The sequence below is a fragment of the Coregonus clupeaformis genome, chromosome 20 (genome assembly GCF_020615455.1).
Source record: "Coregonus clupeaformis isolate EN_2021a chromosome 20, ASM2061545v1, whole genome shotgun sequence".
Taxonomy (NCBI): Eukaryota; Metazoa; Chordata; class Actinopteri; order Salmoniformes; family Salmonidae; genus Coregonus; species Coregonus clupeaformis.
The window spans coordinates 53130655-53146879 of record NC_059211.1 but is presented as its reverse complement, the minus strand read 5'-3'; the positions used below and the strand labels follow the sequence as shown (position 1 = coordinate 53146879).

The following is a 16225-nucleotide window of genomic DNA, read 5'->3' as shown; positions in this document are numbered from 1 at the left end:
ACCACCACACCGCGACCAAGCATGTCCCGAAACACCTCGTTCACAAAGGACTGGAAGACGGATGGAGCATTCATGAAACCGTAGGGCATCACCAGGTATTCATAATGCCCCGTGGTTGTGCTGAATGCTGTCTTCCACTCATCCCCCTCCCGAACACGCACCAGGTTGTATGCACTCTTGAGATCTAATTTGGTGAAGAAACGCGCCCCATGCATTGACTCAATCACTGAAGGAGGGGCAGAGGATAACTAAATCTTAAAGTATCCTTGTTCAGTGATCGATAATGAATACACGGGCACAGACCGCTGTCTTTCTTCTTCACAAAGAAGAAACTCGAGGAGGCGGGTGAAGTGGAGGGACGTATATACCCCTGGCCCAGGGACTCGGTCACATATGTTTCCATAGCCTCCGTTTCAGCCTGCAACAGGGGGTACACATAACTCCTGGGAGGTACAGCGTCTACCTGAAGGTTTATCGCGCAATCCCCCGCCCGATGAGGTGGTAATTTTTGTCACCAGTGAAAACACGTGCGCCAGATCATGGTATTCGGGGGGAATGCGCACAGTGGAGGTACCGTCTGGACTTTCCACCATGGTTGCACCAACAGAAACACCTAGACACCTACCCTGACACTTTCGCGACCACCCCGTGAGAACCCTCTGCGGCCATGAGAAGGTGGGGTTGTGGAGTGCTAGCCAAGGGATACCTAATACCACAGGGACAGCAGGAGACTCAATAATCGAAAAAGTAACCTGCTCACAATGAGTCTCCTGGGTGATCATGTTGACTGGTACAGTGACTTCCTTTACAAACCCGGACCCTAATGGTCGACTATCAAGTGCTCTGATGGGAATGTGGAATGAATAAGGGAACCATTGAAATGCCTTGACGGCGTGAGAATGCCCTGTCCATAAAGTTCCCAGCTGCGCCTGAATCGACTAGCGCCTTACACTGGGGAACTACCATGTGATCGGGAAAATTGATAGGTAGGGTACAGTACGTAGCAGAGGGTTCTGAACGAGTGTGGGTGTTCGATACCTGGGGTGATGCGAGAGTGCCCTGCCGCCTCCAGGCCCAAAAGAGCATTGACTTTGACGTGTGGTGTACTGTCCCTTCGTGCCACCGGAGTGGCACTGTCGCTGTCGTCCTCCGCTCTCTCGGACGGCGACTCCAGCCAGCTCCATCAGCTCGGGATCCGAGTCGTCCGGGGTGGAAACGGGCAGACCCCTACTAGGACGTCCTCTGGCTGCCAGCAGGTTGTCCAAACGGATGGCCATGTCCACCAGTGTCGTGAAAGACAACATGGTGTCCCGGCAGGCTAGCTCCAGTCGGACGTCCTCCCGCAGATGGCACCGGAAATGGTCGAACAGGGCCCACTCGTTCCACCCGGACCCCGCTGCCAGAGTCCGAAACTCCAACGTGAAGTCATGCGCGGTCCTCGTCCCCTGCCTCAGGTGGACCAGCCGCTCGCCCACCTCTCGGGCGGGTGAGCGAAGACCGCCCGAAAGAGGCGAGCGAACTCCCCGTAGTCCTCCAAACCGCGTTGGCCCACTCCAGGGCTTTCCCCGAGAGGCAGGAAACGAGGACGGACACCTTCTCCCGCTCCAATGGCGCCGGCCTGATGCTGGAGAAGTAAAGCTCCAGTTGGAGGAGGAATCCTTGGCAGAGCACCGCCGTCCCGTCGAACGCCCGTGGTCGGGATATCTGGATCCCCCCGGGTGCTGGGGTGTAGGTGGCTGGATCCGGTTGGCCAGCTGGTCTCGACAGATCGGGTTCTGTCCTCTCCAGGCGTTGGACGACCTGAAGAACCCGATCCATCGCTTCCCCCAAGCTGGCCAGCATCATGGAATGCTCCTGTACCCGTGCCATGACTCCAGGCATGCACTCTTCTCCCGCTGACTCCATAGCAGGTGGGTGATTCTGTGATGAGTGTGATAGAAGGAGTCAGGCGCAGGAGGGTATTCACCGAAATCAGAGTTTATTCCGTCGTACACAAATAGCGCTGGATAGCGACACACGAAAACAGGCACAGGGGAAACTATCTACCCTGGCAATACACGGTACGGGATACTCCAATAATATACAGGCACAAGGGACATATCTACCCCGGCAATACAAAGTGCGAGTAGCTCCACCGAGCTACACTACTATCACAAATAACAATCACCCACAAGGACAAGGGGGGCAGAGGGAACACTTATACACGGACTAATGAGGAGATAAGAACCAGGAGTGTGTAATTAACAACACAAGACAAATGGAATGATGATATATGGAGCGGCAGTGGCTAGTAAGCCGGTAACGACGAACGCCAAAGCCTGCCTGAACAAGGAGGGGAGGCAGCCTCGGCGGAAGTCGTGACATCATGCCTTTCATTAAAAAGCAGAAAACAAATAATTCAGTCGCCATTCATACCAGTTATAGACAATGGCGATATTATCTATATGAATGCAGCTGCCACTGTATTGAAGTGATTAGACACAGTTTATCATAGCACACTACACTTTATTACAGGCGATAGGTTCAGTACACATCACTGCATTCTGTATCAGAAAGCAGGCTGGCCCTCTTTGAAGTCTTGTAGATCGATGCATTGCACTCTTTTTGTTTATAAAGCGTTTCTGCATAAACCTCTGCTGTACCTTACTACATTGTTAACTTACAGACGTATGATATACCAGACCCAGTCTCAGGGATGGCTAACTCTGGAGATCCCTTCGATCTGCTTTTAGGTTAGTTTTTTTTTTTCACCTTACTTGTGGAATAATCTCCAAGACTCTCTCAAATAAGCTGTTTAGCATTTTGTGTATTGATGTGAAAATGTATGTGTACAGTATATTGATGTGTATAGTGTATATTGATGTGTATTAATATGTATATATGGCTGATCTGTAAAAGAGCCTGCTGGTCTCAGCCTGACTCCCTGTCAAAATAAAGTTTAAATAAAAAATAAATACAAAATGTTGCTGAAACTATTACACTTTTACTTTGATATATGAAGTGTCCAGTGCAACTCAGTTGACATGCAATATCTACAGGTCTCTTCAGCTAGCTTAGCTCTAAACTTACTCGTTGTGCATGCAGTTGATAATTGATAAATTCATATGTGGACAATCTTTGAAAAGTTTCTGTTGGGGAAAATATGAGCTGAATAAAAGTGTTTTATCATATGTCACACCCTTAAAGGTGGAGGACCGTTCCTCGGTGTGTACCACAGACGTTATGAGATATGGTTGAAACAGTGTAAACCATAATGACTGACAGTGAAACCTGGGGGACTTGGCACATGATCTGTGTACAGCAAATCAAAACCTGACAGGATTGGATTACAAAAATAAACATCTCCTTGCACAGGTAGTTTACAATATGTCTAGAACAGATTAATCATACATAAAAAAAACATTTATTACCAGTCCAGCACACATTGGCATAGTAACAGTTTATGAATGAGAGCACTTAGCATAATCTGGGGGTATTATTGCCTCTCTAGGTCACCCTGCAGTGGACATGATTGCTGAGGTGAAATCAGAGTGGATGGGCCTTTTTCTCTTCTATTTTTGTGGTGTGTGAAATATCTGTAAGTGCAATTACTTTCAAAGTGTATGTTTTAAGAGCAGGGAGGAGAGGAGAGTGCAGGGGAGTGCCAGGAATAAAGAGTTTCTCAGGTGTGGTCGTAAATGTGTCCTTCGGTAAAGGATATCAAAGACGTTTCAACGTTCTGCTCTATCAGCGGAATGGGATGCCAGCAGGAAGAAAGTAACCGTACAAACATAGAACATGGCAGTTCTGGAACCAATGACATTGTTCTCCTTTAGCCTTGAGGAATGTGGAGACATGTCTGAAGTGATCATATGCACTTTATTTTCAACATAGGACCAAACAGAATGTGCAGGGAAAATTCCAATGCCTTTACAGTAATACCTTTTGTAAGCAGATTTGTTTCATTGTTTTACTTTAAATCATTGTGTCCTGTTCATTTCTTTACTTTACATAATTTCCAAGGGTTAAGAAAGTTCTGCCTCCACAGATTTCCCCTGGCCATACTCATGGCATGTTCATTTAAAAACAATCACCTTTAAAAAAGTTTCCTCTCCTTTTCATTTTCGCTCTCTTTCTGACAGATGAGTTCAAGACCTTCCTTATGAGGCTCCCACAGAACTTCTTCCTGAACGTGTCGACGATCCAGCACCTGTGGTCGTTGGATGGCGTGTTCCAGTGGCGCTACGAGCAGCTGGAGAACAGCATGAGTGTGCTCTTCAGACGAGCCCAGAGAGTGGTGTTCAAGCTCTTCAGCCTCAGCAAGAGGTGCCAGAGGCAGCCTCACATCCGCCTACCCAGAGAATGGTGAGAGTCCTGCTTTGCTCCCACATTACACCTCTTACCACTGAGCCCCATTTACACTTTAATCACCCATCCAGGAAGCTGATAGAGATCCTCTCTACCTCTCCCTGTGTGAGTGGGAGAAACAGGGAGCCAGCCAAGTAATGTTTATCTACTTTATTACTGCTGCTCTGAGGAAAACTGGAAGCACTATACTTTTTATGTGTGAAGAGAAATCTCCATAGACTGTGGAGAGATGGAGAGAGAAAGTGGAATGTTTGTCAGTTTGCCTGGGAGTGAAGCGGAACACTTGAAAGGATCCCCTACGTCCCGTTCGTTCGCAGCACTTCACACAGACGATATATGATTGATTTCACTTCCTGGGGCCAGTTCCAATGCTAACAATGAAATGAAATGAAATGAAATGAAATCATTAAATCACATATTATTTGTCACATGATTCGTAAACAACTGGTGTAGACTGACAGTGAAATGCTTACTTACGGGTCCTTTTCCAACAATGCAGAGTAAAAAATAAAGATACAAAATATAAAATAAAAATAGAAATAGTGACACGAGAAATAGATACACAGTGAATAACAAATAACAATAACGAGTAAAAATAACATAGATATGTACAGGGAGTAGAACATATTTACATAAGTATTCAGACCCTTTGCTATGAGACTCGAAATTGAGCTCAAGTGCAACCTGTTTCCGTTGATCATCCTTGAGATGTTTCTACAACTTGATTGGAATCCACCTGTGGTAAATTCAATTGATTGGACATGATTTGGAAAGGCACACAACTCTCTATATATAAGATCCCACAGTTTACAGTGCGTTTTAGAGCAAAAACCAAGCCATGAGGTCGAAGGAATTGTCCGTAGAGCTCCGAGACAGGATTGTGTCGAGGCACAGATCTGGGGAAGGGTAAAAAATACATTCTGCAGCATTGAAGGTCCCCAAGAACACAGTGACCTCCATCATTCTTAAATGGAAGAAGTTTGGAACCACCAAGATTCTTCCTAGAGCTGGCCGCCCAAACTGAGCAATCGGGGGAGAAGGGCCATGTTCATGGAGGTGACCAAGATAGTCAGGGAGGTGACCAAGAACCCAATGGTTTCTCTGACAGAGCTCCAGAGTTCCTCTGTGGAGATGGGAGAACCTTCCAGAAGGACAACCATCTATGCAGCACTTCACCAATCAGGCCTTTATGGTAGAGTGGCCAGACGGAAGCCACTCCTCACATGACAGCCCACTTGGAGTTTGCCAAAAGGCACCTAAAGGACTCTCAGACCATGAGAAACAAGATTCTCTGGTCTGATGAAACCAATATTGAACTCTTTGGCCTGAATGCCAAGCGTCATGTCTGGAGGAAACCTGGCACCATCCCTACGGTGAAGCATGGTGGTGGCAGCATCATGCTGTGGGGATGTTTTTCAGCGGCAAGGAATGGGAGACTAGTCAAGATCGAGGGAAAGATGAACGGAGCAAAGTACAGATGGATCCTTGATGAAAACCTGCTCCAGAGCTCTTAGGACCTCAGAGTGGGGCGACGGTTCACCTTCCAACAGGACAACGCCACTAAGCACACAGCAAAGACAATGCAGGACTGGGTTCGGAACAAGTCTCTGAATGTCCTTGAGTGGCCCAGCCAGAGCCCGGACTTGAACCCGATCGAACATCTCTGTAGAGACCGGAAAATAGCTGGGCAGCGATGTTCCCCATCCAACCTGACAGAGCTTGAGAGGATCTGCAGAGAATAATGGGAGAAACTCCCCAAATACAGGTGTTCTAAGCGTGTAGCATCATACCCAAGAAGACTTGAGGCTGTAATCGCTGCCAAAGGTGCTTTTTTATTTATAAAAACCTGTTTTTGCTTTGTTTGGTATTGTTTGTAGATTGATGAGGGGAAATTTTTTTTTAAAATCAATTTTAGAATAAGGCTGTAACGTAACAATGTGGAAAGAGTCAAGGGGTCTGAATACTTCCTGAATGCACTGTATACAGGGAGTACCCGTACCGAGTCAAAGTGCAGGGGTACAAGGGAATTGAGGTAGCTATGTGCATATAGGTAGGGATAAAGTGACTAGGCAACAGGCTAGATAGTAGGCTGAGCTGTAGCAGCAGCTAAAGTGGTGAGTGAGTGAGAGTGTGTGTGTGTGTATGTGTGTGTTGGGGTGTCAATGTAAGTATGTGTGAGTGTATGGGTAGAGTCCAGTGTGTGTGCAGAGAGTCAGTGCAAGAGAGTTAGTTAATAAAAGGTCAATGCAGGTAGTCCGGGTAGCCATTTGATTAGCTATTTAGCACACTTGTTTAGCAGTCTTATGGCTAGGTGGTAGAAGCTATTCAGGGTCCTGTTGGTTCCAGAACACGGCCACAGTGATGTACTGGGCCGTACTCATCAACCTCTGTAGTGCCTTGCAGTCGGGTGCCTTGCAGTTGCCGTTCCAAGTGGTGATGCAGCCAGTCAAGATGCTCTCAATGGTGCAGCTGTAGAACTTTTTGTGTTGCCATATCTTTTCAGCCTCCTGAGGGGGAAGAGGTGCTGTCGTGACCTCTTCACAACTGTGTGGGTGTGTGTGGACCATGTTAATTCCTTAGTGAAGTGGACACCGAGGAACTTGAAGCTCTCGACCCGCTTCACTACAGCCCCCTCGATGTGGATGGGGGTGTGCTCTCCCCTCTGTTTCCTGTAGGCCACAATCAGCTCCTTTGTCTTGCTGACGTTGAGCAAGAGGTTGTTGTCCTGACAACACACTGCCAGGTCTCTGACCTCCTCCCTATAGGCTGCCTCGTCGTTGTGTCAGTTTCTACCACCGTTGTGTTGTCAGCTAACTTGATGATGGTGTTGGAGTCATGCCCGGCCACGCAGTCATGGGTGAACTTGGAGTACAGGAGGGGACAAAGCACACACCGTGTTGATGATCAGCATGGCAGATGTGTTGTTGCCTACCCTCACCACCTGGGGGAGCACATCAGGAAGTACAGGATCCAGTTAAAGAGGGAAGTGTTCAGTCCCAGGGTCCTGAGCTTGGTGATAAGCTTGGAGGGGACTATTGTTTGAATGCTGAGCTGTAGTCAATAAACAGCATTCTTACATAGGGATTCCCTTTGTCCAGGTGGGTGAGGCCAGTGTGGAGTGCAATAGAGATTGCGTCATCTGTGGATGTGTTGGGGCAGTATGTGAATTGGAGTGGGGCCAGAGTGTCTGGGATGATGGTGTTGATGTGAGCCGTAACCAGCCTTTCAAAGCATTTCATGGCTATAGATGTGGGTGTGATAGTCATTTAGGCAGGTTACCTTGACGTTCTTGAGCATGGGGACAATGGTGGTCTGCTTGAAACAAGTTGGTTTTACGGACTAGGTCAGGGATTGGTTGAACATTTCAGTGAAGACACTTGCCAGCTGGTCAGCGCATGCTCTGAGTATGCGTCCTGGTAATCCGTCTGGCCCTGGGGCCTTGTGGATGTTAACCTGTTTTAAGGTCTTACTTGCGTTGTCTACGGAGAGCGTGATCACACAGTCGTCCGGAACAGCTGGTGCTGTCATGCACGGTTCAGTGTTGCTTGCGTCGAAGCAAGCATGGAAGGCATTTAGCTTGTCTGGTAGACTCGCATTGCTGGGCAGCTCGCGGCTGGGTTTCCTTTTGTAATCTGTGATAGTTTGCAAGCCCTGACACATTGTTGAGCGTCAGAGCTGGCGTAGCAGGATTCGATCTTAGGAAGTGTTCGAAATGTACACAATTCTTACCCAGAAGAAAATGGGGGAGGGTCATGCTTTTTCAATTTCAATCAGGCGAGGGTTTAATATTATTTTATTTAGTCCAGGGGAGGGTCATGCAATTTGTAATCAATTAATAAACCTAAAGCAATGGTAAATATAAGCACTGGCGGTAGCGCTATAGGTTCGGGGGTGTGTCAGAAATATTTTAGCTATTTTCACAACCAAAAATTATCAGAGCAGTGCTGGTGGTGGCACGAACAGACTTTTGATGAATAAATCAGTTGTGGGTGTGTCAAGGCTTGGCACCCTCACTGGCCAATCAGAACGTCCTCCATGGCTAAATATGTGGTTGATTCAAGTTGTGCATTTATGGTATTTTATGTATTGCCTTGGAATCAACTCCAATGTTAGTTCGTTATAGTTTGTTACACAGCTTACAGAGGAGCGAAATAACAAAATGTAGACCCATCCCATCGGTGCTGAATATGTTAATTTGAAACTGTTTGCAGTCAACATTGTTCTAAGTAATTGCATGGCTTCAATGTGGAAATATACAGTGCATTCGGAAAGTATTCAGACCCCTTGACTTTTCCATATTTTGTTACGTTACAGCCTTATTCTAAAATATATTAAATATATGTTTTCCTCATCAATCTACACACAATACCCAATAATAACAAAGCAAAAACTGTTTTTTATAGATTTTTTCAAATGTATATTTAAATTATATTTACATAAGTATTCAGACCCTTTACTCAGTACTTTGTTGAAGCACATTTGGCAGCGATTACAGCCTCGAGTCTTCTTGGGTATGACGCTACAAGCTTGGCACACCTGTATTTGGGGAGTTTCTCACATTCTTCTCTGCAGATCCTCTCAAGCTCTGTCAGGTTGGATGGGGAGCATCGCTGCACAGCTATTTTCAGGTCTCTCCAGGGATGTTCGATCGGGTTCAAGTCCGGGCTCTGGCTGGGCCACTCAAGGACATTCAGAGACTTGTCCCGAAGCCACTCCTGCTTTGTCTTGGCTGTGTGCTTAGGGTCGTTGTCCTGTTGGAAGGTGAACCTTGGCCTCAGTCTGAGATCCTGAGCGCTCTGGAGCAGGTTTTCATCAAGGATCTCTCTGTACTTTGCTCCGTTCATCTTTCCCTTGATCCTGACTAGTCTCCCAGTCCCTGCCGCTGAAAAATATCCCCACAGCATGCTGCTGCCACCATGCTTCACCGTAGTGATGGTGCCAGGTTTCCTCCAGATGTGACGCTTGGCAGGCCAAATAGTTCAATCTTGGTTTCATCAGACCAGATAATCTTGTTTCTCATGGTCTGAGTCTTTAGGTGCCTTTTGGCAAACTCTGGAGCTCTGTCAGAGTGACCATTGGGTTCCTGGTCACCTCCCTGACCAAGGCCCTTCTCCCCCAATTGCTCAGTTTGGCCGAGCTGCCAGCTTTTGGAAGAGTCTTCTTCCATTTAAGAATGATGGAGGCCACTGTGTTCTTGGAGTCCACCTGTGGTAAATTAAATTGATTGGACATGATTGGGAAAGACACACACCTGTCTAGGTAAGGTCCCACAGATGATAGTGCATGTCAGAGCAAAAACCAAGCCATGAGGTCGAAGGAATTGTCCGTAGAGCTCCGCGACAGGATTGTGTAGAGTCACAGATCTGGGGAAGGGTACCAAAAAATGTCTTCAGTATTGAAGGTCCCCAATCAAGTTGTTGAAACATCTCAAGGATGATCAATGGAAACAGGATGCACCTGAGCTCAATTTCGAGTCTCATAGCAAAGGGTCTGAATACTTATGTAAATAACGTATTTCTGCTTTAATTGTTTATACTTTTGCAAGAATTTCTAAAAACCTGTTTTTGCTTTGTCATTATGGGGTATTGTGTGTAGATTGATGAGGGGGGGGGGAATAATGTAATACATTTTAGAATAAGGCTGTAATGTAACAAAATGTGGAAAAAGTCAAGGGGTCTGAAAGCTTTCCGAATGCACTTTATACATAGCATTCACAACGATATAGGGGCTAGGCCTACTGTAAATTGCATTATGGCTAAGCATGAACATGCCGAACCTTCTCAATAAGCAAGATAACATTAATTATTGATAAGGTCTAGAAAGAGAGCAATAATTCGAATCAAATTCTAAACAAAACAACAATTTGTTTTAATAAGGTCGATGTCCGTAAATATCCGTCATTTGAAACTAAAGACATCTGTTTTTTTGCATTGGATGCATCCGCCTATGTAACACTTCCGCATCTGCAGTGAAAGGTGACAGAGCTAGAGCGGTGTTTGTCAGACCATGAGACACAGAAAATTGGTCTTCTCACAAAATTGTCTGTAGCGTCAGAACGGTTTGGCCTAGAAACCACTATAACCCATATATGGATAGATGAGACTCTCACGAACACAATGATGTTCTCTATGACCCCCACAAGCGTCCTGGGACTCGTCTAAAGTCAGTACAGCCGATCTGCTAACTTCTGTCTGTAGCTTCCGAACAGTTTGGGCTACACTTTAATGTGACCCATCTGTGTAAAGGGGAGACTCTCACGAACACGTACATGTCAGTTTGCTCTAGGACACCCACAGACCTCACAAGACTCATCTGAATGTCCCCCGGTACCAGTCGAAAAAATTCATGGAAGTATATATGGAGACAGTTTAAAAAATAATGGATTAGATACATGTAAAATAAATAATAATAATAATAAATACAATAAAACATATTTCCTGATCTTCTTATATCTCTCAGATATAGGTGACCGACTGCCTCGATTCGGTCTTATGTAGCAAAATTTGAAGTTTTTTACATTGGATAAAAAGTAGAGACTCAGAGCTAGAAAATGATATATCATACACTGCAGTTGAGGAACAACGGGAAATTAATACTGCTTTGAAAGTTGATAAACTTGTAGACCCACTTTTGAGAAAATGAATGTTTTGGTACACCAACTGGAGAGGTCTTCTTAGTCTACACCCATTCAGCATTGTTCACACCCTCTTAAGCCTTAGCCCCACCCATCTCTTTAAGAGTTCACATGTGAGGCCATGTGGTAAACACACGCTGTATCATATAAAATCTAAGTTTATTTGTCACATGCACAGGATACAGACAGTGTAAACGGTACAGTGAAGTGGTTACTTGCATAGTAGCAATATCAAAAACAGAATGTGTCCAGATAAAAATATTTGATAAATATTTTATCATTATTAGATGATGCTTACCCGACACACTTGTCTAAATTGATTGTTCATGTGAAGGAAATGCTATAACCACCCCTCAACTAAGTGGATGGGTCACTATTGTCTAGACATGTACACATGTTCATGAAATACAATAGATGGCCATAATCACCTCCAGACACATATGGCTAATTTGATGGGTCATGTAATAATCCGGCCGAAGTGGAGTCTTTTGTTTAGACATGTAGCTAGTTAGGTAGCTAGCTAGCTAGCATAACAATGAACCGGCATAATCCCAACTCGTACTACTACCAATACAAACATTGGCATAGCTGTAGTATGAATCTGCAGGTACCTAAAGCTAACAAACTAGGTTCAATGTTAGCTAGCTAACATTAGGCTATAACTAGCAATGCAAATGATTTGAATAATATTACTACACAGATCATACACGTAATGTTAGCTAGCGAGCCAGCAAGCTAATGTTTGTTATCTAACAGTATACTTTATCTTGCAATAAAAATGACTTTCTGACAAAATTTGAAACTTATATCTGAAAATGTAGCTAGACCCGTATATATGGATGAATGCTTCACGGCAGACTGGAACCATTTAACTCCGTTTTGTTTGTAGCAACATCTTGTTTGGCCAGCGTTGTGTCCAGTCACTCCGGTTCACACTGACCGTGGCGTGTGCAGAAAATAGGCCATCACTTTTTCCAACTGATCTGTCGATACCGCCTGCTAAATTCAGGGCATCAATGTTGTTGAGAAAAGTAGCAAAACTTTTGTAGTTCCCGATGGCTAACGTTATATCTTTAAAAAACGGCGCGGTAGAAAAGACTGTCAACACATACTGAACAGCTCACGTTATAGACAGAAGCATGCTACATGGCAGACCAATCCAAACTCATCTCCCGGTATTTCCAGCCCATCCATTATCTCAACCAATCATGGCTAGCGGGAAGGTTGCACATTATGAAGGAATAAACTGCAGAGAGATGGTGCCTCAGTTTTATACAGCGAATAATAATACGACTTCAGTTGGTTAAAGCTACACTTTGTGTTCTAACTTTCACCATTAGTCCTATTGATGCAATTTTGCTCTCTAAATGCCTCTTTCTTAATATTGTTCTATTTTTTTCAAAGATGTGCATTAATAATGGTATATGTTTATTGTTTTTTATTTTTACTCACATTAAGAGAATACCTGTTACAAAGTACACTACATTTACAAAAGTATGTGGACACCCCTTCAAATTAGTGGATTCGGCTATTTCAGCCACACCCGTTGCTGACAAGTGTATAAAATGGAGCACACAGCCATGCAATCTCCATACTTTCCCATTAAGAGAATACCTGTTAGGAAGTACACTACATATACAAAAGTATGTGGACACCACTTCAAGTTAGTGGATTCGGCTATTTCAGCCACACCCGTTGCTGACAAGTGTATAAAATCGAGCACACAGCCATGCGATCTCCATAGACAAACATTGGCAGTAGAATGGCCTTACTGTAGAGCTCAGCGACTTTCAATGTGGCACCGTCATAGGATGCCACCTTTCCGACAAATAAGTTTGTCAAATTTCTGCCCTGCTGGAGCTGCCCCGGTCAACTGTAAGTGCTGTTATTGTGAAGTGGAAACGTCTAGGAGCAACAACGGCTCAGCTCCGAAGTGGTAGGCCACACAAGCTCACAGAACGGGACCGCTGAGTGCTGAAACACGTGGCGTGTAAAAATCGTCTGTCCTCCGTTGCAATACTCAATACCGAGTTCCAAACTGCATCTGGAAGCAACGTCAGCACAATAACTGTTCGTCGGGAGCTTCATGAAATGGGTTTCTATGGCCGAGCAGCCGCACACAAGCCTAAGATCACCATGCGCAATGCCAAGAGTCGGCTGGAGTGTTGTAAAGCTCGCCCACATTGGACTCTAGAGCAGGGAAAAGCGAGTGATGAATCACGCTTCACCATTTGGCAGTCCGACGGACGAATCTGGGTTCGGCAGATGCCAGGAGAACGCTACCTGCCCCAATGCATAGTGCCAACTGTAAAGTTTGGTGGAGGAGGAATAATGGTCTAGGGCTGTTTTTCATGGTTCGGGCTAGGCCCCTTAGTTCCAGTGAAAGGAAAACTTAACTCCACAGCATACAATGACATTCTAGACGATTCTGTACTTCCAACTTTGTGGCAACAGTTTGAGGAAGGCCCTTTCCTGTTTCAACATGACAATGGCTCTGTGCACAAAGCGAGGTCCATGAACACCTTTGGGATGAATTGGAACGCCGACTGCGAGCCAGGCATAATCGCCCAACATCAGTGCCCGACATCATTAATGCTCTTGTGGCTGAATGAAAGCAAGTCCCCGCAGCTATGTTCCAACATCTAGGGGAAGCATTCCCAGAAGAGTGGAGGCTGTTATAGCAGCAAAGGGGGGACCAACTCCATATTAATGCCCATGATTTTAGAATGAGATGTTCGACGAGCAGGTGTCCACATATCTTTGGTCATGTAGTGTATAATTGTGCAACAAAAGTTTCTCAGTAAACCAATTCAATTCACATCCATTTTAATTCCCAAAAGTTCTGTTCTATGTTGTCTGTCTCTCTGTCTACTTCCCAGGCCCCAGTCCTACTGGCTGATCCACTTCCAGTCTCTCCTCTACTGTTCTGAGAACAACCAGCTGGGTTCCTTCTCTGAGGAGCTCCACAGCTGTACCTGCAGCTACGAGCACAGCCCTTGCCAGCTGCCCCCACCATGTGCCATCGGAGAGGGTCCCGCCTGTGCAGCCTGCGCCCCAGACAACCACACCCGATGTGGGAGCTGCAACCCTGGCTACGCCCTAACCCAGGGGGCCTGCAGACCCATGGTGGCTGACTCAACAGAGAACTACCTGGGCTTTGAGACAGACCTACAGGACCTGGAGCTGAGATATCTCCTGCAGAGGGCCGACCGTAGGCTGGAGGTAAATACATGGCTGTTTAGATTTTGTGAACGATTTTGTGGATAAGTTGCAGAGATATTTTATATGTAATACAGTTGAATAGGATCTTGAAAAAGTAGATAGACATATTGTCCTAACAACTTAAACAACCGTATCTGTCCATCCAGGTCCATGCCATCTTCATCAGCAACGACATGCGTCTGAACAGCTGGTTTGACCCGTCCTGGAGGAAGAGGATGCTGTTGACGCTGAAAAGCAACAAGTACAAGTCCAACCTGGTCCACATGCTGCTGGGGGTGTCTCTCCAGATCTGCCTGACCAAGAACAGCACCCTGGAGCCCGTCCTCACCCTATACATCAACCCCTTCGGAGGCAGCCACTCTGAGAGCTGGTACATTCCAGTCGGTGAGAACAGCTTCCCAGACTGGACGGCCACCAAACTGGACCTGCCCCTGGAGTGCTTCAACTGGACCCTGACGCTGGGCAACAAGTGGAAGACCTTCTTTGAGACCATCCACATCTACCTGCGGAGCCGGATAAAGACGCAGGGCAGTGGAGGTCCGGCGGGGGCTGTGAACGACAGCCTCTACTATGAGCCATTAGAAATGGTGGACCCTTCACGGAATCTGGGCTACATGAAGATCAACAGCATCCAAGTGTTTGGCTACAGCATGCACTTTGACCCAGAAGCAATCCATGACCTGATCCTGCAGCTGGACTACCCATACACCCAGGGCTCCCAGGGCACGGCCCTGCTGCAGCTGCTGGAGATCAGGGACCGGGTCAACAGACTGTCCCCTCCGGGTCAGCAGAGACTGGACCTGTTCGCCTGTCTGCTCAGACACCGGCTCAAACTGACCGCCAGCGAGGTGGTCCGCATACACGCCTCCCTGCAGGCCTTCAGCAACCGCCTGCCCAACTCTCTGGATTACGAGACCACCAAGCTGTGTAGTTAACAGCTACTAGGGGATGACTGGGAGATGTTAAAGTTCATATCTACAAGGGGAACTATTGGACGGCTGAATAGTGTACTACTACAGTAGTTTGACTTTCAGTGGTTTGTTGATTCTCTGGATTACAAGACCGTAAAACTATGTACTTAACCATTACAGAGACACAGGAAGGACAAGAAGAAATATGTCTTTTGGCGTTCAGTTGGGTTGCAACTCAATGACTTGTAAATGGTTGAGAGATGCAGGAAGCTGGTCCTTTTTTGTCCACAGAAGACACACAAAAACTCTGACAACCGTAAACAAAAACAGATCTAGAAATTCAAATATTTAACTCTCTCCACATCCACTTCACCATCTTGTTAAAATACAACCCTGCTAATTTATACAGTATATACTGAAGCCAACTGGAGGGACCTTTTAAGATACATGGTACAGTCTGTTTGTTTGTAACTCTTTTATATGTTATTTTGCTTCAGTGACAGTGCACTTTCCATAATGACCAGAATACAGTGGTGTCAGTCAGTTTTGTAGATAACTTGTTATTAAAACATCATGGAGTAACAACTGGGGATAATATTTGTCAAACTTACTTAGAGCTGAGGAACAGCTGTTGTCACATCTCATTGTAAGACACTTTTATCGCAGCAATTAAAACCACTTAGGAACTGAGTGAATGAAATTAAACATGATAGTGGAGTTTGATCAAATAATCATGACCCTCTATTTCATTAATTTATGCGGTTAGTTTATGGATGGTGACCAAGCTTCTCCATCCTAATAAATTTGTAGACTTTGTAACAGGAACAATTCAAGCAATAGATTTTTGTACAGTGAATGTGCACACACACAGACACACACCAAAAATGCAGATATAAGTGAGCAAAGCTGAGTATATTGTAAGACTGGTTTCTTTAGTGTTGTGGCTTAGAAACACACAGGGTGTGTTTTCCATTATCTGCAACAGGTTGAATTGGAGCAGACCAGTAGACATCCCAGCTACCCTCTAGGACCAGGAGTGATGGCTGTCTACTGCACTGGGTCACAGATCCATACCTGCAGTATTCATGTCAGGACTATAAGGTGCCAGATC

General features: G+C 45.6%; 1 protein-coding gene across 1 annotated transcript in view; it reads left to right on the top strand.

Moving 5' to 3' along the window:
* Positions 1-15845, top strand: part of LOC121532971 (BMP/retinoic acid-inducible neural-specific protein 3) — a 44264-nt gene extending 28419 nt beyond the window's left edge. The window contains exons 6-8 of the mRNA XM_041838749.2: positions 4122-4344; positions 13861-14203; positions 14350-15845. Of these exons, the coding sequence (XP_041694683.1) occupies positions 4122-4344; positions 13861-14203; positions 14350-15138 (1355 nt within the window). The 3' untranslated portion in view covers positions 15139-15845. The remainder of the gene's footprint in view (positions 1-4121; positions 4345-13860; positions 14204-14349) is intronic.
* Positions 15846-16225: the final 380 nt, after the last annotated feature.